This window comes from Penicillium soppii (genome assembly GCF_028829465.1).
Source record: "Penicillium soppii strain IBT 18220 chromosome Unknown utg000002l, whole genome shotgun sequence".
In the NCBI taxonomy this organism is placed as follows: domain Eukaryota; kingdom Fungi; phylum Ascomycota; class Eurotiomycetes; order Eurotiales; family Aspergillaceae; genus Penicillium; species Penicillium soppii.
The window spans coordinates 1,371,939-1,393,575 of record NW_026643232.1 but is presented as its reverse complement, the minus strand read 5'-3'; the positions used below and the strand labels follow the sequence as shown (position 1 = coordinate 1,393,575).

Sequence of the window (21,637 nt, the reverse complement as noted above, 5' to 3'; positions counted from 1 at the left end):
TAGTTCATTTACTTACGCAATATTTTCTTATCATTTCATCTGATCTTTCACTTGCTTATCATCTCTTCCTGGGTTGCCTCTCACAACTTTCTCCATCTTTTCTTCCATCTTCACCCACTTTCACTTCATTATTTCAACGACCCCAGACACCTCTGCAGAAGCTCGCTACAGCTTCCACCCGGTTCAACATGTTGGTCCTGGCTAAAATGCGTGATAAAAAGATCAAGGGAAATACCTCCACTCCGGGCTCTGTTCGCCCTCCTTGAATTGACTAGTATCATTTTGATGTTGTCTGATTGTGTGGCCCTGCTTCCTGTCCCGACGAATATTTTCCAATCGCATCCAGCTCCCCAAGCCAAGAACAAGCACAATGCAGACGACATTGCAGCAGCACGTAGCAATCAAAGTTGAAAGATATCTATCTAGTAAGCAAGCCATTTTTCCACAACAGTCCATGTAAACAGGTTTCTTACTTTGGTGCATATTGGGTTCGAAATGTTCCGGCGCTTAGGATACCTGCCAAATTACCCAGGCCTACGAAGAAGCCCGTGTTTGCTGCCCGTGAATTTTCGTGCATGTTGTTATTGTTGTGCCATGCATGCACCAAGCATGACGGGATATATGATCCTGCTGCCATAAGAAAGCAGGCGAAGTATGCCACGGATTTGTTGGCCTCAACATCAATGGTGGCGAGCACGACCATCCCGACCAACGAAATTTTCAACGAGAATGCGATATGGAATGTTCGCTCGCGAAAATAGTCTGAAGATTTGGCCACGCACCGTAAAAATATGGCGCCGACTAAATTTGGCGCGACTGTCCAAAGATTTGTCTTGATGACGGAGTATCCTAGCCTCTGTACGATCTGCGATTGTTAGACGAGTCTCAAAGGCTGTGAACTTAGAACACACCAAAGGGAAAAAGTTCATTACGGTGGCATATGCAACCGGATATGTGAATGTGATCAAGCACCACACTGGGAATTTCCAATCGTGCCAAGTCTCAAAGCAAGCCTTAAGATTAAATCCAGTATCAAGTTCCGATAAGTTATCTCGAAGAAGACGTGCTATGGCTGCCGATTTCTCCCTGTCATCCAAGAACCACGCTTTCGGTGCGCTATCCGGCAATAGGAAGAAACCAACAACCGCAGTGATCAAAGTCATCGCTCCTTCAACGATGAATAACCATAGCCATCCTTTGACTGTTGGATCATTTATTTGAAAAACCCCGAACGAGATGAGTCCACTGAATGCAGACGCCAGAACGGCGAAGGATTGCATGATCGCTAGTCGAAAACCCATTTCTCCACGAGGGTAGAATAAGGTCAGGTAGAATGTTGCACCTGCAAAGAACCCTGCCCCGAAAACTCCGAGAATAATCCTTATTACCAAAAGGGAACCGAAGTCTTTGGCAGCACATTGGCATAGTGCTAGAACACCCCAAGTAACTGACACTAGTCACGAGGAGTCAATTTTTGACAGTAGTGGAGCTTGAATCAAAACAGACTTACTAAAAGAGAGCATCAGTCTGCCCGAGAACCGCTTTATTAGAAGATTCCATGGCAGATCAAACAGACCGAATGGAATATAGAAGAGAAGTATCAATAAGGAGTATTCATTCCCTCTCAGGTTCAAGTCTGTATCAAGTCCAGCTGTCTTGGCATTTGCCAAATTACTCTGCCATTGTTAATATCCCCGTATTACCAGGACAGAAAGCAAACACTTACCCGATCCATGCAGTCAAAGAAGTACATCTATTAAGTCATCGCAATTTGGCAACGTCAGCCATATCAATTTCATTCTTCAAATCGACTATACAACCTACCAGACAAAGTATCGGAAGCACAATGAAATCGCTTTTCTTCACTTATGATCTTTCTGCTTCATGGTCTGTATACGTCATACTTTCACCAACGTTTCCTTCCGGACCTGGCATTTTGACCGAGTTATGTATCTTTGATTCAAACATGATAAATTGGTGCTACACATGGAATTCGTACGGGGCTATCATGGGAGGATTTTATATTCAAAGCCTCCCTTTGTACGACATTCCAGCCCAACCCCCCTCAGTTTTTACATTTCACGAGCATACAGCTCATAGCTAGAACGATCAAAGCTATGACTAATTTACTGTCTGCTGATACACTTTTCTCGAACATTTCAAGGTTCATTTCCCCGTAAAATTTTATTGTGAAGCGTTATCCCCATTCATTAGCTGACTCCAGCTGTCCGACATATGCCACCTCAAGATATTGTGTCATAGCTCAAAGATAGAATGGTAATAATCACCTAACATAACACGTCTTTTAATACTGATTTTTATACAGCAGGTTCACCCCTATCACTCTAGATCATCTGCCCTTGTATTCACTTTCATCCGCATATTGGCCGTCAAGCTAAAATGCTAAGATATCTCCTTTCGATGAAGAGATTAAGGTTACGTTTTCTCATCCAACTTCATTTGCCTCCATATCGTGTATCCCGATCGTCGTCTCTTCCCCGTGGATGGATGACCAGGAGCACCCGCAGGACTTCACCGGTAGATCTGCAGGCTACCCCGGGGCCGGCAGTGCCTTTTTCCGGTTACTACCGGAAATCTTGTTTTGATTTCGCAATATTTTATTGACGTGTCTCCTAAGACTGTTCATAGGGACGAACTCGAGAGTCATGAACGCTACTGAGTTCGATAATTTTCAAGTACGCGTACGAACGAGCCTAGATGTCTGCTCTTGCGCCCCCTAGGTATCGCTCCACCACTGAATACTGTTTCAGAGAGGAACAGGTCGATGCCATTATTCGAACCACAGCCTACCATCGCAGAGACTACGGTCTTTCTGTCATCTGGTTTCACCCTCGTGAACACGCCAGTATTCGTACCTCAATAGCGACGCCCTTCGAGCAGACTTTGGATGTTGGAATCGGTGTCTTCGATCGGTTACCCCTCGAGCTCTTATATCACACTTTCTTATGTCTGGACATGAATTCTCTATTTAAGTTTCGACAAACCAATCGAATGGCAAGGCATATGGTGGATTCACTCAATGAGTATCAACTAGTAGCCGCGCATGGGTTGGATCTTTTCTGCGCTTTGCTGCGAACACGGCTTGCCCGAATCATCTCTCTATCAGACTTTTATAAATCCCTCTGTACAAAAAACTGTGATATCTGCGGCCAATTTGGCGGATTCGTATCTTTCCTTACCTGGACGCGATGCTGCTTTAAATGCCTTCAAGAAGCTCCGGAAACGCAAGTGCAGAGTCTTGCCGCTGCTAGAAAGCAATTTCACTTGACTAAAGCCAAATTAACCCAAATGCAACTAGTTTCGTTCAAAACATTGCCTGGAATATACACAATGGAAGAATCTGTGTTCAAACGTCGCATTACGATTGTTTCGGCCCACCAGGTTGCACTGGCTTCCCACGGCCCATATCATGAACCGATGCAAGTTCGACGAGCCAGCACGCAAATTGAAACAAAATACAATTTTATGGGGTCATGTGCACTTCCTTATTACGATAGAGGGACTGGCAACATCGAAGACGGAATCTCATGTGGCGGGTGTCAACTTGCGATTGAAAAAGATATAGTGGTTGGACGATGGGCATTTGATGCTCGAGATAAAGAATATGCACGAAACGGCTTTGTGGAACATTTTCGATGGTGTGAACAGGCACAGCTTCTGTGGATATCGAGTGATGAAGGCAGACGCAGGCCACCTGAGCTGCCAGAGGTTGTTCGTAGACGTGGCTTTTTTATGAGAAGAGAATAATAAAGGAAATATGAGTTTACTTGCTAATAGCAGATCACAGCCAGTAGATTTTTAGGTGAACCTTGAACAAGTGTAATGAATTCAAATCGAAAATTTCAATCGCCCGAAGGTGTGATTATGCCAGCTGCTCCTAGCAAAATTACCAAAGCTAGAGTCCGAGGCATCCAAAACTCATGTGCACTTGAAAGTATCAATTGAATATTTATCAATCTCACGAACAACAATGTTTGCGTTTGCTGGTCCAACATGCTTTGCAAGCCAAAATCTAGCACACAGTACATTTCTTTCCCTGGAGGGCCTCCGAGACAGCATAATACGCCGGCTTGGCTTCAAGTGTATCATTGAACAGAGTTGCGCCTCCCTGTCCAGCAAAGGCGCTAGGAACCCAAGAGTACGCATCATCAAAATCCCAAACAACAACACCAAGACAACGGCGACCGACTTGAAGACAGCTTTCAACGCTGGTGTAGTAATCCGCAGCTTGCTGGTTCTGCGCATCAGCGGAGTAGTAAGGCTCCGCAGCGAAACGAATGTCGAGTTCCGTGACAACCACATCCAAATCAGCATTAATGTAAGCCCTTTTGGTGGCAACCTGGTCGGTGAGAGAGGGCGTCTCGCCAACAATAAAGTGGGACTCAAGACCAACGCCGTCAATTCGAATTCCCCGCTTGCGTAGGTTTTTCACAAGTCCCAGTACAGCATCCACCTTAGTTCCGGGATTCTCAATACCATAGTCGTTGTAATAGAGCTTGACATTCTGAGCACCGATTTGAGCAAGAGCCTGCTGCGCGTATTGGAATGCGAGGTAGAAGTATTCCTCTCCGATAGTATCATACCAAACGCTAGAGGAGAAGGTGCCATCGCTGTTGAGGGCTTCATTGACGACATCCCAAGAATAGCAACGCTTTCCGAAATGCTGTACCGTCTTGAAAATGTGGTTTTTCATGACTGCCTTAAGCTCCTCGGCGGTCCAGGTATTTGAAGTGACAAAGTCCGAGACTTGGCTAGCCCACACGAGGTTGTGACAGCGCACCTTAGACTGGTATCTCTCGGCGAGGCGCATGAACTCGTCCCCTTCGGTAAAATTGAACACATTCTGCTCGGGTTCGGTATACATGAACTGGTGCGAGGCTGTGGGTCAGAGGATGGATCAAATCGTGGGAGTGGTTGAGCGAACACACCTTCAGGGCATTGGCTGGAGTCAACTCGCCAAACTCATGGTGCAAGATCTTTAAGTATGCGGTGTCTGTCGTCTCCGCTGTTCCAGGGATATCAGCCGCACTGCCAAACCATTGTTTGCCTCGACCCTGGGCAAGGGCATTTAGCCCGACGCTAGTACGATCCTTGGAATGAGGTGCGGCATTGACAAGACTAGCAAGCAGAGCTGTGATTGCGATGAAAGACACCATCTCGTAGATTTTTCAACAAGTCAAATGGTAGAAATACTCCTTCACATCTCGAGAGGAGTGCGCCATTTTAAATGGAACAATTGCCGATCAATTTGGCCGAGTACCCCTCTCTCAAATTCACAGCTAAACTAGCTTGGTCAAGCTCGATTGCGGGCAGCTCAGGATGAAGCTGTAAATCTTCCGGCTGGTTCGCTGCACAAGGGTTTCTGGGGTAAATGCGGGGAATTAGGCTGTGTCCATATCGACTGCCGGCATTTCGACATAAAGTGTGGGCTTGCTGTAACGCCAAAAGTGAGCCGCCGTTCTGATTGAACGCTGAAGAGATAGACTAGACACTGTCATGTTGGGTAAAATCAATTTTCAGTAAGCCACATGTTCAATTTAGCCGGATATAGGGATCGGCTGTAGTGCGATTATAATTCAACGAAGTCAGGCAAGATAGCGCCCACGTGCCGTGTACCAAAACTGTCGTTTTCAAGCGAAACTTGGTCTATGGAGACATAACCTTTCGCCTTTGCGCCAAATCACCACTGGCACTGCTCGTAGCGACGATGTGGGCTCTGTTAGTGACTTTCGACAAAAGTACTTTTTGCCTTCACCCCAAAACCACATGGATCATTCCCTTGTGGGCGTGGCTGCGACGAAAGTGAGATTTTGCCTTCAAGCAAATTGCCACTCAAATTGTCCTTTTCAAGTCAAACTGAGCCCGCATCAGGTGCAGTTTTTGCTCTGTCCCGAAATGGCCATTCATTCTTCGCCTCCGCTAATCGGCGCATTTTTAGACACTGTCAGGCATATCATAAAGCAATAAAACGGGCTTAATAGTGGGCATATGAGATGAATGTGTAGTGTTGTCAGATGGAAGAAGATAATTTAAACGATGAGAGTAAACAATCTTTTGTAGCCTTGTGGCCTCAGGCAAATTCAGTCGCCCAAGATTTTACAAAATCAAAAGTCTTGCATTGATGCATCATTAATTAAATTTGTTGAATGATTTCGCTCATTTATTCACTATCTCATTGGCTAATTATCTGGGGGTTATTGCCTATTAAATTCTTCGGCCATGGCAATATAGTACGAGGGCCATAAGAGAACGGTCACTGATCCTGACTGAGAATAATCAATCTACCACACCGCCCATCTAGGCCCTAACCTCGACCTGGGTGGTGATAGCTTTCTCGCCATCAACCTGAATGGATTGCCCATCGCGAGCAGTGAGCTCAACGATCTTCTCGGAAGGAGCGGTTCCACCCAAGATTGCGTTTTCACCATCAAAGAACTTGACAATTTCCTCCAAAGGAGTCTCCTTGGTCTCGATGTAGTACTTCCACACCACGAAAATCTCAAACGCCAAGAACACACAGTAAACAATGTAGTACTTCCATTGAATGTTTAGAAGGGCGATCGGGTTGACGTATTGGTTGAACCAGAGACTCAGGTCGACACAGAAGAACATCAAAGTAAGACCCTTGGCGCGGAGACGGTATGGTAGAATTTCAGAAGAGTATGACACAAGCATTCCACTAAATCCGATGTTGTAGGCGATATAGAAGAGGAAGATGAATGCAATGACAGCATGCGCGGCGTTATCGTTGCCCTCGGGCCCATTGGCAAATCGCGCCAAAGCAATCGTCGTTGAGATAAAGCAAACAAGCATACTAATGCTGGATGTAAGGAACAGCTTGCGGCGTCCAAAGTAGTCCACCCAAAAGCAGATACCCGTTGCCGAAACAACGTTGACAGCACTGAGGATGAGATTGATAGTCAGGACTGTGTTGCTGTCGGTGATGCCGATGAGATTGAGGACCTGCGGCAGGAAGTATGAGACGATGCCGTTTCCGGACCATTGAGAGAAGAAGCCGATGGAAATCAGAATGATGGATCGATGACGGTTTCCAGCTGTCGACCAGAATTCGGACCAGTTATTGCCCTCAAATTGTTTCTCCAGCGCAATTGTCTGCTGGATCTCATCAAATTCAACGTTGACCAGTGCGTCGTTCTCATCTCCTTGGGCGTGGACATATGCGAGGATCTTTTTGGCTTGCTCGAACTTGCCCTTTGAGATGAGCCAGCGGGGTGATTCGGGCACAGTCCTATCGAGAAAGTTAGGTCGGATGAGCTCGGTGAGTACGCGAATTGACGTACCAAATAAATACTAATTGACATAAAGAAGGAATTCCCTGCAAGAGACACGGAACACGCCACCCCCATTCACCGTGAATATGGTTTGTACCTAAACGTTCCGAATGAGCAAATGCTTCTCGATATGGTGTGGAAGAGTAACATACCCAAGGCAACACAGGCACCGATCAAACTTCCGACATACCACAGAGAATTGTAGATACTACTGTAAACAGCACGGTGCTGTGGATGGACAAGTTCAGTCACAAGAAGTGGCGAACATTCCTGCGAAATTCCAAGACCAAAGCCGAGGATAATTCGTCCAACGACAAATAAAGCAATATGGTACCCAATAGACACCATGGCAACACCGCAAAGCATGATACAACAGCCTACGACGACACCAGCTCGTCGTCCCATGACATCTGCGACGTAGGGTACAATTGGAATTGAAAGCATGGAGCCGATTGCCATGGACGCTGCAAGTAGACCAAGTGTAGATCCTTGAGGATGATTGTATGCTAAGCAAGAAAGCCGCGTGAGCATTGTTCAAATTTGTTTGGTAATGTTTCAACTCACAGGCATTCCACGAGGGCATAGCCTCCAATCCATTCATCAAAGACCCATCGTAGCCTGGAACTTGGTCAGCAACAGTATTCAGGTATGTAGAGGTGAAACTCACCGTTAGTGGCAGATGTAATCATGGCCGCCCATAGGGTCATATAAACGAAGCGCATGCCCTTCATTTTCCACCATGTTACCTTCGGCCATTCCTGGCCTCCCAGTTGGAAAGTATCTTTTCCCATGGTGCAATGTTCAAAAAAGAAATTCAATAAATGGTGCGACAGCCCGGTTGAGACGCAGTTGAGGATCGGGAATCCATCTCTGCGGTTGCATGGGGGTATTATAGTCGGAGGGGTAAATTAATCAATCCAAAAGCTGAATATGGGTTTATCCTAACGGCAAAATAGGATAAAAAGGAAACGCCATAGAAACGCCACCCCAAAGATGAGGCATATTGGCTATTCGACGAGCCAAGCAGAGTCAAGCTCCGTGGTGGGTTAGTCAAGCACTCTTGGACTCTGGGCAGTGTGAGATACCGGCGCGGCAGAAGACTAGCAAGCAACACCCATGAGCAAGGCTTAAAGAGGCTAGGCTCTGGATAAATGGGAAGCGAAGTACAAAAAGAGTCTGTGACACTTTCCCGTGACTGGTAGATTCCACTTTAAAGCCGGGGTAACAGCCGTGGAGAAGAAAGGGTTTTAATAAAGTCAACTGAGAGTTTTGAAGCGATTGGTTCAGAGGAGATGTTCCGTCGTTTGACGAGCGATTCTAGCCCGTTGACTGGTCAGCCATTTTCCTGGTTTGGGCTAGTGTGTTTCCCCGGATTTTGAGGATATTTGCTCGTATATTTGCCTGAAGTTTTGAGGTTCGAATTAAAGGTTAGTTGACTAACTAATTGATTATATAGTAAGCCTGGGCAAAACGAAACACTGGGTGACAATTTTTGTTTATATCCTGGTTTTGTCGATCCAGGGTGCAATAGAATTGGGTCATATTTTGTCCAGGTTGTTTGTGGCATCACAGTCAAACATGCTCTTCGCTCAGCTGGTCGGCCGGTACTTCCATCTCTTTGGTTCTTCTCCTCTCCCTCAATACTAGCGCCTGTATCCCTATGACGCTGACAATCGCGGCAATAACCAGCCCGAATGTTGTCGGGAATCCGTAACCTAGTTCATCGTCAATATAAGGGAACCAAGTTGACTGGTAGTCTTTCACTTACGGAATGTTGGAGCCATGGTCTGCGGGAAAATGAGAATAGGTAACCAAGCGGCTACGGCATATTGGAAGCCATTCATGCTACTGACAACCACGGCTCGTTCTTCGTTATCGCCGGCACACACCTCGTTCGCCCAGGTGTAACTATGAAGTTAGGGTTCAATCAGTGCACATTGCCTTAGGCAAACTCGAGGTCTTCTGGGACATAACTTACAATACAGCAGTCATGAGCTGGACGTTTGCCGTTAGGAAAGCGAACTCTTTTAATGGCACACTTGCGGGCCAAAATGCAAGAATTCCATTTGGCAAGAGTCCAAAGATCTGAGTCGTCATGTTTTCATGAGCAACGGTTACCCGGGTCTAAGATTGAGAATTTTGCTTGATATCTTACCAAAGGAATTAGGACCCAAGAAAAACGACTTCCCGTATAATCCGAAAGAAATCCCCAAAGTACGACGCAAGCCGCTGAAATAAGAGAGGTTCCGGTGGGAATGAGGTTTCTGTCAACAACAGAGAAGCCCTCAGACTTGAGCCAAATGGCGAAATAACTACTTGCTCCACATGAAGATCCGTAAAGCTAGAAATGTGAGAAATGACTCCATATAATCTCAGGCAGCAGGTGTAGAAATCTTACCACATATCCTAGGACAAACGCATACCACTTCCACGAGCCAAGAATTTTTTTGAATGTTCCTAAGGTTATCTTCACTGGTGCTGCCTTGCCGGCTTTCAGAACACGGTCTTTTGCAAGTTCCCGTTCACTTTTGGAGAGGAACCATACACGGGTGGTATATGGTGTATCAGGAAGCAAGAAGTATGTAGCAAGTCCAACGGGAAGCGTCATACACTGCAGAGTTTTTATTAGTTCAGCCTTTGAAATCGACATACATCGACTCACCCCACAAATGAGATACAGCCATCTCCACCCAGCAAGACCATGAGCCCCATTCATATTCTTGTACACAGCAGCCTGCAAATATCCACCAAAAGCAGACCCCAACGGTGCAGTCATATGAAACAATGCAATTCTCTTCGCCAACTCCGTCTTCGTATACCAGCTTCCAAGCACGTAAAGCAGAACGGGAAAAAACGAGCTTTCAAAGAAACCAACCAGAAACCTAAATGCATATAACTCGCCAACATTATGCATACCGGCTTGCGCAAAAGTGAAAATGGCCCAGCCCAGTTCCATGGATGCAAGCCAGACACTGGGCCGAACACGCTGAATGATAAGCGTGCTGGGGATTTGCATCGCAGCGTATGCAACAGTATAAACCGTTTGGGCATATGTGTACTCGTTGCCGTACATTGAAAGGGCTTCTTGTAAGCCTGAGACATATGCGTTAGAAAGATTACCCTGGTCTAGGTATTTCATGAAGAACCCTAGACAGCCAATACTGAGAATCGCCGCATCTAGCTTGAGGAGAAGACGTCTCTCTTCGGAGGACTTCAAATGCGTATCTGTATCCCAAATAAAGGAACGAAAAGACCTTTTTGGTGACTGATAAGTTGAAAGTTCTCCATCTTCAGTGTTCGGTTTGATGACAGTGGTCGCGTGATCAACTTGCTTCGTTGTTGGAGGGGGCGTTGGATTTCCCATCTTGACCTTCGGCCTTGTGTTCTTTTTCCTATTTTCGCTATGTAACACGGTCTTTCGAGTGTCTTTCGGTAACATACCTTTATATATTTTTCTTGAGGGTCAATCTCATAATAATCCTTGGTCTATCACGACATATCATCGTGATAACGTATCATCGACGATTATGGTCATTTCCCCGTTGGTGCCATAGCTGCCGCTGATTAGGTATATAGTATGATTTTCTGCCAGTCTTCTTGCTGAGAAGATAACAATGTTTGCGACCCCGCTCAAAGAAAGTCATTGAATTGATGATAGTTGGGGTAACTGGTGTCATTTCCCTGCGTTTGATATGAGATGCTGCCACTTCTTTCGCGATTGGACGATAGTCTGAATTACTTAGAAGCCGTTGGCTGCACGAGAAGGTAATATAATCAAGTTACGGTTGAAAATTGAGATTTCTATCGAATCTTCTGAAATAATGCCCGTGTATTGTTCCCTTCCCACTATCGTGACAAACATGTGCTCGAGTCTTACTTCGATCTCACCTGTGTGAGAAGATAATCTTTCCAAACTTTCTCGATATCGTTTTTGTGGATAAAATCCTTGTCGCCATAGAGGAATGTATCGATTTTAGCTTTGAGGAAAGCATCAAACTCCGTGTTTTCCACTTTGAATTGCTGCATCTTGGCTTTAGTTTCATCCAGATTGCGGTACCTTTTTATCGTGGGAAATAAATCATCAGTCACAACTAGTTTCATCATCGTTTTATAAGTCCCGCTACTCACATCTTGGCATAATAGGGAGACCGAATATGGTCAAAAATCTCAAGGGCCTCTTGTGCGGGGAGCCCAGCCGAATGGGTAAGCTCAAGTGCTCGAGCAAGAATCCAACCGTCCTCCATAGCAAATGTCGCACCAGAACCAAATGCGCCTACACATACATCTGTTTAGCAAGCTGTGTGTCTTTCCCGAGCCTGAAATTAGACTGACCCGAGAGAGGATGACTGGCGTCCCCAATAAGAGCAATCTTATCCCAGCCGATAATTTTGTCCAGACGGGGTCCTGCGAATGTAGCAAATTCCCTCCATTCACCTTCAGGGACTGCTCTGATGGCATCTTTCAATCTCTGGTCGAAATTCTGCGAAAAATCAGCGAATACTCATCAGGCCTTATGGAAAAAAGAAAATGAGTCGCACCTCAACACGAGACCCCACTTTCTGATTGGTAGCTGGGATCCCCCAAAATACTGTCTTGCCTGGAATATCAGGTTCACGGTAGGATCTAACAGTTATTTCAAAAAGCGGATCGGCACTTTCATCCTCGTCATCCACATCAGACAGATATACATGACCAGCTTCGCCCCACCACCATGCCGTTGTGGACGTGATGTCTGGTATATGAGAGAGTTTCGATCTCGGAACAAGGACACGAAAAGCGCTGTTTCCAGTAAAGTGAAGCTGGTGGTCCTTGAACAAAGCTTTCCGAATAATCTACTTTGAATCAGTCGGCAGTCAAACTGTGTAAAAGCGTTTGACGAACAGAATGGAGTCCGTCAGCCCCGACGACAATATCCGGTATAACTTCCGAGTCATCCTCGAAGACCAAGCGAACACCATGTCCCGGCAAATCTTCCAAAAACACAAGCTTTTTGCCGTATTTGATTATACCTTCAGGCACCTTTGCCAAGAGAGCTGACTGCAGCCGGGTCCTGCGAGCACGGATCGCACCGCGATGATGTGCTTCCGAATTCTCCGGATTTTGAACAACACTCAGGACCTTTCCTGTGTATGCATTCCTTTCATATGTTAGTATCCAAATGTTCATTTCAGCAAAACTCCACCACTCACCTCTGGTGTGTGTTCGACTTGGACCCCCCCTTAACCCCATCACTTGCTCCGAGCAAATCCAAAACTTTCCACGCATTTGTGCTAAGACTAATCCCAGCACCGGCTTCTCGTGGCTCTGGGTTCTTTTCGTAAAGTGTTACTCGCAAAAACGGTAGTTTGGAAAGGGCGATTGCAGTGCCGAGTCCTCCAGGGCCACCACCAACAATGGCAACGGAAGTCAATGCTTGCCCGACCATTTTTTTCAACAAAAATTGTGCCAGAGATTCTTTTTTTCAACACTTCAAGCTTCTGTGTACCGGGAAAGCATATATTAAATATTCTGGCTGGTCTGGGCTGGTCGGTTGAAGGCATCGCACGCCATACTACGCTCCGAATTTGCCATGCGTTACTAGTGTCTCGTTATCCAACGATGTCCATAACCATTGGATGCCTACGGAATCAATCCGTGATTATCAATCAATTTCAATAGCTTTATCTTTTCGTCAGATGATTGCATCATGGACTCGAACGATTAACGTCTCCATACTAATATAAGCACAATGTGGCCTGCTTTGATAATGAGGGACACTGTTGTCTTTTTATCTCAGTGGTGAGGTGGATCGCTAACTAGACTTTCCTCTATGATTACCATTTGGTCGTATGGCCTCCATTGTACCATATCTTGTACTGTTGCTTCTTCTAGATTGCCCGAGATAAACACGACTAATATTGCGGCAAATGCGGCCGCAGCACCATACATGTCTGCCCTCCTAGTATTTGTTAATACCGCAATGCTCAAAGCAAAGAGAAGCGTGTACGCGACTACCAGCCCCAGTTTCATAGTTGGGTCACGAACAACGTAAAGATTGATAATGGCAGCAACTAAGAGAACTGCGGCCGATGAAATACTGATCACCGCGACTATTTTTACGATATTTGGTCCCTTGTAGATTGTCGTATGATCAACGGGATCAATCGCCTTGTGTTGTCTGAAAGGCCAGTAATCTTGGAGAAGCTTTGAGAGAATATCTCCTTCCGGCTTTCGGAAGGCGCCTATATCGTCCGCTTCTTTAAGCATATCCTTGGTTCTTCCATCTATAATCGGGGCCGGTGGTAAACGGGGACATTTTCAGCTGGCCCTTTGAAGATATACTCGCGGTAGGTGGAAAGAACACGATTGCTAGGCCCGGCTAGTTCGGCAATTTGAGATTGTCGCAGTAGTGTTTCCTCTGGGTTCCAATTCTAGCTCAACCACGATTTCCAGGAGCTCCAAACTCGCCGTAATCTTTGATTTTAGCTGAAAGTTGACCCATGTTCTTTTTCTGGCCTGTGGATGTCAACAGCCAGCTGCGTAAGTGTCTCCCATCGTCGTGGAGCCTAGCGCGCGTTGAGGTCGGTACAGGTTATATTGATTCCGGCAAACGCTGCGTGCGCGAGATATACATCGTGCCATGATATTTTGACTTGTTTTGGGACTGGTTATGGAAATTGGTGTATTATGCTCGATACAGTTGTGTCTATGTTTATTCTGTAATTCCCCAACTGACTGTACTTGCTTACTTTACTTCCTTTGAAGATAAAAAATTTAAAATAGCATGAATGTTTATCCTTGCAGGGCAATTCACCCGAAAACAAAAAAATTGGCGCTACCCGGAATCGAACCGAGGATTCCTGAGTTATTGAATGTGGTGAGCCACAATCAGACGTCGTAACCACTTGACCATAGCACCATCACATGATTTGTTGGCCGACATTTACCATTTATATACGAAACCATCCCTTCAGGGGATGTAGACAAGCATAATGATTTTCAGGCATCTATGGATTTTTATCAGAGTGCTCCCGAGGGTCGTCTTAAGAATGCTAGCCCATCGAAGCTCAAGGATTAAGTGTAGCTTTGCTTTTTCAGTGGACCTTGGCGTTTGGGATCTCACAGTTGAATTTCCACGCCGCGTTCGTTTCATGTCCGTCGTTTGAAACATCATGTTTCGCCTAAAATATATGTCTACAGTACTTTTGACCCCTCTCCTTTGTCTCTATTGGTTGTAACATTATATAGACCGGCTTCTTACCTGCTGCTGTCTCACATCCACCGCAGGACGGGCTTGAGCACTTTGCCCTCTCTCATATCACAAGAGGCTTCGTGAAAATCCTTGGAATCATGTATCTTGAGAAGTCTTCCCAAAGGGAACTTGCCCTCTGACTGTGCCTCCATCAGGTATGGAGTCATCTAAACCTTACGTCAGATACCCGTCTGAGATGATGTCAAAGAGACCATACCTCTTTTGCAATACTATCTCCCTAGTGACAACCAAGATAGTGTCGACCATAGTCAGATGAGTGAAAGCCTCCACACCGACCTTTTTTCCAGGTGCAGGTGCACCGACACTCGCGCCCTTCCCACGAATGCCAAGAGTCGCGATCATAGTTTCGATCACAAGAATAGCCCCTGAGCAATCTAACGCAAAATCCACTCCAAGAGATGACCCACAAAGATCTGTAATCTGCTTTCGAATATATATCAGGGTCGTCCCCACAGAAGGTATTAGTAGCCCTAGATGGATCTTAATTCTCGGGCCAAAGCCAAATCTCTCGGGCTACAGATCGACCGCGATAATGATTTGAGCACCTCCAATTCTGGCCGCCATCACCGCGCTAAGGCCAAGGCAGCCTCTTCCGAAGATCGTCGCAGAGCTTCCGGTGCTCACATTGAGGGTGTTTAAGATTGCGCCGGCACCAGTCTGCATTCCGCATACGAGTGGGGCTAACAGCTGGAGATCGGAGGTGGGGGGGAACCCGAACAATAGAAGACTCGCTAATGCCACTTTTCGTTGACGTGGATTGTGCTGGACCCATCTTTTCTTTTGCCGCTGAAATTCAGCTGTAATATATTCTCACAGTAGAATGGACATCCAGAGCGGGATTGACCACATTCATTGCAAAATTTATATCCAAGAAGCACTTTATCTCCTACTTATAAGTCAGTGACGCCGTTTCCCGTTTCCAAGACTACTCCGGCACCTACCGTGTGTTAGATGTGTGAGTTTGGGGATCTCGATTGATTCTAATTCCTACCCTCGTGGCCAAACACATTAGGAAACTGGACAGGCAAATACCCTTCCATACAACCTAGGTCTGTATGACAGACTCCCGTAACATACATCTCAACAAGTACCCCATTTACTCGAAGCGAGTCCAATGTAACCAGAGCAAGCTGAGGCTCGGCTCCAGCAGATTCAACCACCAATGCGCTGGTAGTGCGGGTCATAGCTGAGATTTGGCGATTTGAAGCGGAATGAAAAACCAAACAAGGGAGTTTTCCAAACCTATGTATCACCTTACTTATATATCACGTCTCAATTACGCAGTCTGCTAACTTCGTCATACTTGCCCAGATATCCGCTTCTCCATATAATTTCAGTTCAATATCCAGAAATTTCTTCCGATCGGAATGCACTTTTATATCCGAACTATTCTAGTAGCTAATAGTGTGGGGAACTCAGCGAGGAGTAGGATCCTCGGCTCAACGAAGTTGGATGTATGATGATCTGCTCCCAAGATATTTGAGCTTCATATTGTTGTCTTCGAGCAATATAATCGCAGCGGAGTAGTTTAGTCATGATTTTGTTGGCATACTCCGTAATCTGATCAGAAGAGTGTATTGAAAATTATAGCCGGAAGGGTTCGTTTGCGATTAGATTAGGAGCTGCCGCGGAGAACAATCACTTCGCCATTATGCCATAGTTTTAGCTACCTAGGTGCTAAGTCTGAAGCTTAAGCTTTCTGCACTATGTGTTTAGAAAAGCTCGCATCCATCTTTATTGATCTACGGACACGCAAATTGCTCATCGGCATCGGCATCAGCATCAGTGAAACCCTGCTCACTGTCAAGGAGTTAGTGTTGACAAATATTAAGCGAAAGAATTGCAATCCTCTTGACTTAACGAGTTAATTAAGTGTTCTGAGAAACAACTCGCAACAATGCTAAAATAAAGCTTCTGCGGGAAGGGAGAATGTGGAGCACATCATCTCGGCCGAAATCTTGGTAGAGTCATACCACGTTATTACTCATAGATTTTGAATGTCAAGGAAAATATCCATTGATATAATTTGAAACTATTCAACTTCGAAAGCCAAAGGGATTCGGAAGGAAGGAAATTGGAAAGAACTATCAAAATGGCCACTAACACAACTCCCAACTCCGTCACCCCTCCACAACCTCAATTCTCGAGGATGGAACAACACACAAAGCACGAGCAAGGGTGGAGAAGAGTAGTTCGTAATTTCACCCCATCGTAAGTATCTGTCTCAGTCATCAAATCTGGAACCTGGCTAACCCACGCGAGATGGTTCTCTGTCTCTATGGGCACGGGGATTGTTTCTCTCTTGCTTCACAATCTACCATACAATGGGATATGGCTGTACTGGCTTTCCATCGCGATTTTCCTACTGAACGTACTTCTCTTCCTCGCCGGGTCTGTGATCACTGTTCTTCGCTACACCTTATATCCGGAGATCTTTCTCGCAATGATCAAACACCCGGTTCAGTCGATGTTCATCGGCACCTTCCCCATGGGCCTTGCAACGATCATCAATATGATCTGCCTCGTATGTGTCCCTCAATGGGGCCAATGGGTCAGTTATTTTGCCTGGGGACTGTGGATATTTGACGCGGCAATATCGGTGACGGTAGCACTGTCCTTGCCGTTCATACTGTGAGATCGCCATCCCAAACGCACCGTACCTAGATACACGTCCTTATGTACTAACTCTTCCAGCATGGCCCATGGCGAACAGACCCACCTATCTTCGATGACAGCTGTGTGGCTTCTCCCAATCGTCAGCTGTATCGTCGCCGCCTCCTCTGGCGCCATTGTGGCGGAGGTTCTTCCGAACCCCCAGTATGCTCTGTGGACGGTAATCACCAGCTATGTTCTGTGGGGTATAGGACTCCCCCTTGCGTTAATGGTAATGGTGATCTATCTTGCACGACTTGCGCTTCATAAATTGCCACCTAAAGCGGTGATTGTCAGTGTTTTTCTTCCGCTGGGTCCATTAGGGCAGGGCGGGTATGGGTGAGTACAATATCTTTAACTAAATATAATTAAAACCAAGTGGAAGAGACAATACTGATGACGTTCTTAGGGCGATGAAACTGGGACAATGTGCGCGAGATATTTTCCCCGAAACACAAACCCTCGAACAAACCTCTGGATCAACATTCTATGCGCTCGGTTTTCTTGTTGGATTAATTTTATGGTCCTTTGGACTTGTTTGGCTTTTCTTTGCAATCGCCTCGATCGCTCGCAACAAGACATTTCCTTTCAACATTGGGTGGTGGGGATTTACGTTTCCTTTGGGAGTATTTGCCACCACCACCTGTCAAATGGGTAGAGAACTCCCATCTGAATTCTTTAATATTATTGGAACGGTATGACATTCCAGTTACACGATCTGAAGCTTGGCTAATCTAAGTTAATATGTTGCAGATCCTATCTATTTTTGTCGTGATATTGTGGATCATCGTGAGTATTGGAACACTGAAAGGGGTCGTTTCAGGGAAACTTTTTGTTGCACCTTGTTTGGCCGACCTACGGGTAGAAGACAAGGATGCGGGCAAGACAGCGTGATACTTAAGTATGATTAATTGAGGGTGACACGTACTTGTTGTACTGGTTGTACTATGGGGGAAGTGTATAGTTTACTAGGATTGCGGAAGATAATGATTATTCTTTTTTTTTGTACTTGGATGGTAGTGTTCTATGACTTAGATGGATGTTATATATGAATTTACTTATTATATCTACCTATATATCTATATATCTACCTAGGTATCTGTCATATATTCATACATACATAAGTACCTAAGTATACAGTAGAGACAGCCAATCTACGCCGAGAGTCACGTGACGTGGAGAGAAATGCAAAATTGCAAATTGCAAATTTAATCTTTTATTTTTTATTTTTTTAATATTTTTTTCCTTCGTCCATCGAGGATTCCAGCCCAGTGTCATCCACTTTCTCATCTCCAATCTACTTTTACTGTTATGCCCTTGCATCTGTAACGGGCTTCAGTAAGTAGATTTGGTTCACTTTCGCTAGCCCTCTGGTCCTATCCCAGCTGGGGTCTCTTCCCCCACCCCTGATTTCTCTTTCAGTGCGCGACCGTCGCAACTCTCGAAACTGCGCTGACTGGTATTACTCGGTCTCCGTAGCCACTAAACCCCTTTTGGGTCAGCTCACGGTTGCCTCCTCTTTCTGCCTTATTGCCTTGTGGCCTCAGGCCGAAATAGAACAACAAAACACGCCTCGCGACTCAGACGATTTTCCCGTATTAAGAATTTGGTCGGCGGCGCTGGCGGCGCGATAACTGAACAATTCCTGGGAAGATAATCGTTATCCTTATCCCACATTCTCTTTCTCCCACGCTAGTTTGCGACTGATCTCGACTATTGCGCCCTTGCATGCCTCGCGTTTGAAGGGATTACTCTTATCATCTGCCGCTTCCGGCAAGTGCCTGCGCGCTCTGAATTCGAGGGCAAAATGATGAACTACGGTGGTCACCCGTTTAATCAACAGGCGCCTCAACAGCAACAGCAACAACAGCATCAAAATGTTCAGCCGCAACATCCGTTGGGTCCACAGCCTCAACGGCAGCATGCCCAGTCGCCACTGCTAGGCGCGGGGCCCGCGCTTCCGCAACACAGTCCATTCCCGAGCAATAAGTCAATGTTTCGCCAACCGTCCCAGCAAAACTTCGCAGCGTCGCAATCCCCGGATTTACGCAAAATGACACCGACGTCGGGCTCATTAGGTGGATACCCGACCGCCAATAGTTTTCCTCAGTTTTCTGGACAATTCGGGACACAGAGCTCGCCGGATTTGATGCCGCGCAACCCGGACCCTATGGCGTTGCAGAACCTTCAGCGCGGCTTCAATCCAATGGCGCATTTGCGTCCCCAGCCGGGAATGGGTACCTCCGCTGGCATGCATCCCATGAATGTCCCCTCGCCGCAGCAGACCATGAACAGACTGCCCCATGCGGGCATACATCAAAGAGAACACCCTTCAGCCAGTCCATCTATGACCCCGTCTATGTTTGCGATGAACCAGCGACAAGCGCAGCCCCAGTCGCAGCCCCAATCCCCTCAGCAAACGCATCAGCAACTGCAGCAGCAACAGCAGCAGCAGATTCACCAGCAACAACAGTTCCAACATCAGCAGATGCAACTTCGGCAGCAGCGATTGGAGAAACAACGTCTTGAACAGCAGCAACTTGAGCAGCAGAAGCAGAAGGTCCTGGAACAACAGAAGTTGGAAGAACAACAGGAGAAGCAAAGGATCGAGCAGCAGCGACTTGAACAACAACAGAAGCAGCTGGAACAACAGAGGTTGCAGAAATTGCACCAGCAAACCCAGGCGCAAAACCCTTACCAACAACAATCACCATTCCCTCAACACACTCAGCCTCCGTTCCACCAATATCAGCAGCAACAAGCTCAGTCTCAACATCAGTATGCTCAACACCAGGCTCAATTCCCTTCGCAAAATCAGTTCCAGCCATCTCCCCACCAGGCTCAGTTCCAGCACTATCAACCGACACACTCAGGGGTCCCATCATCTCAGTCAACTGCGCCGGCTATCTCCACAGCCACGGAGAGCCCGGTGATGAAGACAGAAGAGCCAAGCTCCGTGCCGAAGAAGAAGGCCAAACCTAAAAAGGTTTCTCATGGTCAGCCTCAACCGGGACAGCCTCAGCTTCAATCTCAGGTCCCACACCAAGCCCAACCCCAACCCCAACCCCAACCCCAACCCCACATGAATGCCTCCATGGGTGCTCCTACTGTGACTCCAACTCAGGCCAACGGACAAGCGCACATGCCCGCTGTGGCAGCAACCGGTGGCGAGCAGGTTACTCCGACCCCCAAGCGTCGTCGTGGCCGCCCACGTAAAGAGGAGGTCGCTGCCAGACTTGCAGCGCAGGCTGCTCAGGCTGCTGCGAACGGCGAGCCTATCCCAGGGATGTCTCAAACAGGCCAGGCCTCATTTACAGCGAATATGACACCGACAGGCGGTGTACCGACCTCCGCTTCCAAAGCGACCACTATCTTGGGACCAGACGGGACTCCTATGAAGCGGAAACGTGGACGTCCACGCAAGGCTGATCAAATCGCCTGGGCGAAAGCAACGGGTCAACCTCTGCCTCCGCCCAAACCCAGGAAGCCATCTTCAGCTAAGCCCAAGCCACCTGGCACCGGTCGGCCACGAGGAAGACCTCGCAAGGCCGACGTGGCGGCTGCGGCTGCGGCCGCTGCTGCTGCTGCTGCCGCCGCCGCCGGAGATCAAACCCAAGCCGATGGCAACTCCCAATTACCTGAGGGCACAGATGCGACGGCAGCGCTGAAACGTGCCACCTCTGCCGTGGACGAGGAGTCTCGTAAACGGCCCTGCCCGACCCCACCTCAGATGCATCAGGGACAAGCCCTCCCCGGCCAGTCGATGGCAGGACAATCCATGCAGGGTCAAGTCATGTCAGGTCAAACCATGCCACAACAGAACCACCACATGTTCCAGCAAGCTCAACAGCAGAACCAAGCCATGCAAAGCCAACCGATGCAGCAGCAGTCAAGCCAACACCTGGGTCAACAGGTTCAGCACATGCATCAACAGCAACATATCTCCCCGCAACCCGGCCACATGTCGCATGGCCAATCTTTGCCCCAGCAGACAGCTCAGCAGCTGTCAATGCCGCACATGCAAATGCACCACCATTCTCCCGTGCACCATTCGCGCCCCCTCCCCCACCAGCAGCCATATATCCAGTCACCAATGCAACAGCAAATGCAGCATCCGATGCAATCCGAGTCGCCCCACGGGATGCAAGGACAACAGCGCCGAGCTCCAATCCCCCAACGGACGCAGGCACCTCCCCCGCCTGCACCTCAACACGAACACCAGCACACTTTCCAAATCCAGATGCAGCCACAACCCACCTAGCTGAATCTGGGGTGTCCTCCCAACCTTGATATCATGTTGTGATCAATATTGTCTGTTCATGCAATTCTCAAAGATCGGTGTTTATATTGTTAACGTTTGCATGCGTTATCGTCTATGAAGTCTCGTGTCAAGTCTTGGGTCTTGGCGTTACGTGTATGG

The 21,637-nt window shown here is 47.1% G+C and overlaps 11 protein-coding genes across 11 annotated transcripts; 2 read left to right on the top strand and 9 right to left on the bottom strand.

The window, feature by feature from the left end:
• Nucleotides 1-133: 133 nt before the first annotated feature.
• On the bottom strand, nucleotides 134-438 carry N7529_001868 (uncharacterized protein; the record flags this gene model as incomplete). Its single annotated transcript, XM_057237399.1, has 2 exons — nucleotides 134-197; nucleotides 236-438. The coding sequence occupies 2 exons, from the start codon at nucleotides 436-438 to the stop codon at nucleotides 134-136; spliced, it is 267 nt and encodes an 88-aa protein (XP_057102086.1).
• A 31-nt stretch (nucleotides 439-469) lies between these two features.
• N7529_001867 (uncharacterized protein) lies at nucleotides 470-1,935 on the bottom strand (the record flags this gene model as incomplete). The annotated part of the gene is made up of 5 exons (XM_057237398.1): nucleotides 470-865; nucleotides 912-1,453; nucleotides 1,511-1,676; nucleotides 1,825-1,865; nucleotides 1,905-1,935. 5 exons carry the CDS (start codon nucleotides 1,933-1,935, stop codon nucleotides 470-472), a joined length of 1,176 nt encoding a protein of 391 aa, XP_057102085.1.
• Nucleotides 1,936-4,033: 2,098 nt separating this feature from the next.
• Nucleotides 4,034-5,177, bottom strand: N7529_001866 (Glycoside hydrolase superfamily; the record flags this gene model as incomplete). The annotated part of the gene is made up of 2 exons (XM_057237397.1): nucleotides 4,034-4,888; nucleotides 4,950-5,177. The coding sequence occupies 2 exons, from the start codon at nucleotides 5,175-5,177 to the stop codon at nucleotides 4,034-4,036; spliced, it is 1,083 nt and encodes a 360-aa protein (XP_057102084.1).
• Nucleotides 5,178-6,318: 1,141 nt separating this feature from the next.
• On the bottom strand, nucleotides 6,319-8,104 carry N7529_001865 (uncharacterized protein; the record flags this gene model as incomplete). Its single annotated transcript, XM_057237396.1, has 5 exons — nucleotides 6,319-7,270; nucleotides 7,323-7,410; nucleotides 7,466-7,819; nucleotides 7,878-7,931; nucleotides 7,981-8,104. 5 exons carry the CDS (start codon nucleotides 8,102-8,104, stop codon nucleotides 6,319-6,321), a joined length of 1,572 nt encoding a protein of 523 aa, XP_057102083.1.
• Nucleotides 8,105-9,073: 969 nt separating this feature from the next.
• Nucleotides 9,074-9,410, bottom strand: N7529_001864 (Pantothenate transporter liz1; the record flags this gene model as incomplete). Its single annotated transcript, XM_057237395.1, has 2 exons — nucleotides 9,074-9,221; nucleotides 9,292-9,410. The coding sequence occupies 2 exons, from the start codon at nucleotides 9,408-9,410 to the stop codon at nucleotides 9,074-9,076; spliced, it is 267 nt and encodes an 88-aa protein (XP_057102082.1).
• Nucleotides 9,411-9,654: 244 nt separating this feature from the next.
• Nucleotides 9,655-10,677, bottom strand: N7529_001863 (uncharacterized protein; the record flags this gene model as incomplete). Its single annotated transcript, XM_057237394.1, has 1 exon — nucleotides 9,655-10,677. One exon carries the CDS (start codon nucleotides 10,675-10,677, stop codon nucleotides 9,655-9,657), a length of 1,023 nt encoding a protein of 340 aa, XP_057102081.1.
• Nucleotides 10,678-11,186: 509 nt separating this feature from the next.
• Nucleotides 11,187-12,738, bottom strand: N7529_001862 (FAD-binding monooxygenase; the record flags this gene model as incomplete). Its single annotated transcript, XM_057237393.1, has 6 exons — nucleotides 11,187-11,370; nucleotides 11,442-11,586; nucleotides 11,646-11,793; nucleotides 11,852-12,145; nucleotides 12,195-12,450; nucleotides 12,503-12,738. The coding sequence occupies 6 exons, from the start codon at nucleotides 12,736-12,738 to the stop codon at nucleotides 11,187-11,189; spliced, it is 1,263 nt and encodes a 420-aa protein (XP_057102080.1).
• A 1,980-nt stretch (nucleotides 12,739-14,718) lies between these two features.
• Nucleotides 14,719-15,418, bottom strand: N7529_001861 (uncharacterized protein; the record flags this gene model as incomplete). The annotated part of the gene is given in 3 exon segments (XM_057237392.1): nucleotides 14,719-15,078; nucleotides 15,091-15,351; nucleotides 15,380-15,418. 3 exon segments carry the CDS (start codon nucleotides 15,416-15,418, stop codon nucleotides 14,719-14,721), a joined length of 660 nt encoding a protein of 219 aa, XP_057102079.1.
• Nucleotides 15,419-15,455: 37 nt separating this feature from the next.
• Nucleotides 15,456-15,749, bottom strand: N7529_001860 (uncharacterized protein; the record flags this gene model as incomplete). The annotated part of the gene is made up of 2 exons (XM_057237391.1): nucleotides 15,456-15,502; nucleotides 15,557-15,749. 2 exons carry the CDS (start codon nucleotides 15,747-15,749, stop codon nucleotides 15,456-15,458), a joined length of 240 nt encoding a protein of 79 aa, XP_057102078.1.
• Nucleotides 15,750-16,657: 908 nt separating this feature from the next.
• Nucleotides 16,658-18,111, top strand: N7529_001859 (TDT family transporter; the record flags this gene model as incomplete). Its single annotated transcript, XM_057237390.1, has 5 exons — nucleotides 16,658-16,776; nucleotides 16,828-17,196; nucleotides 17,260-17,556; nucleotides 17,627-17,912; nucleotides 17,971-18,111. 5 exons carry the CDS (start codon nucleotides 16,658-16,660, stop codon nucleotides 18,109-18,111), a joined length of 1,212 nt encoding a protein of 403 aa, XP_057102077.1.
• A 913-nt stretch (nucleotides 18,112-19,024) lies between these two features.
• Nucleotides 19,025-21,478, top strand: N7529_001858 (uncharacterized protein; the record flags this gene model as incomplete). The annotated part of the gene is made up of 1 exon (XM_057237389.1): nucleotides 19,025-21,478. One exon carries the CDS (start codon nucleotides 19,025-19,027, stop codon nucleotides 21,476-21,478), a length of 2,454 nt encoding a protein of 817 aa, XP_057102076.1.
• Between the last annotated feature and the right edge of the window lie 159 nt (nucleotides 21,479-21,637).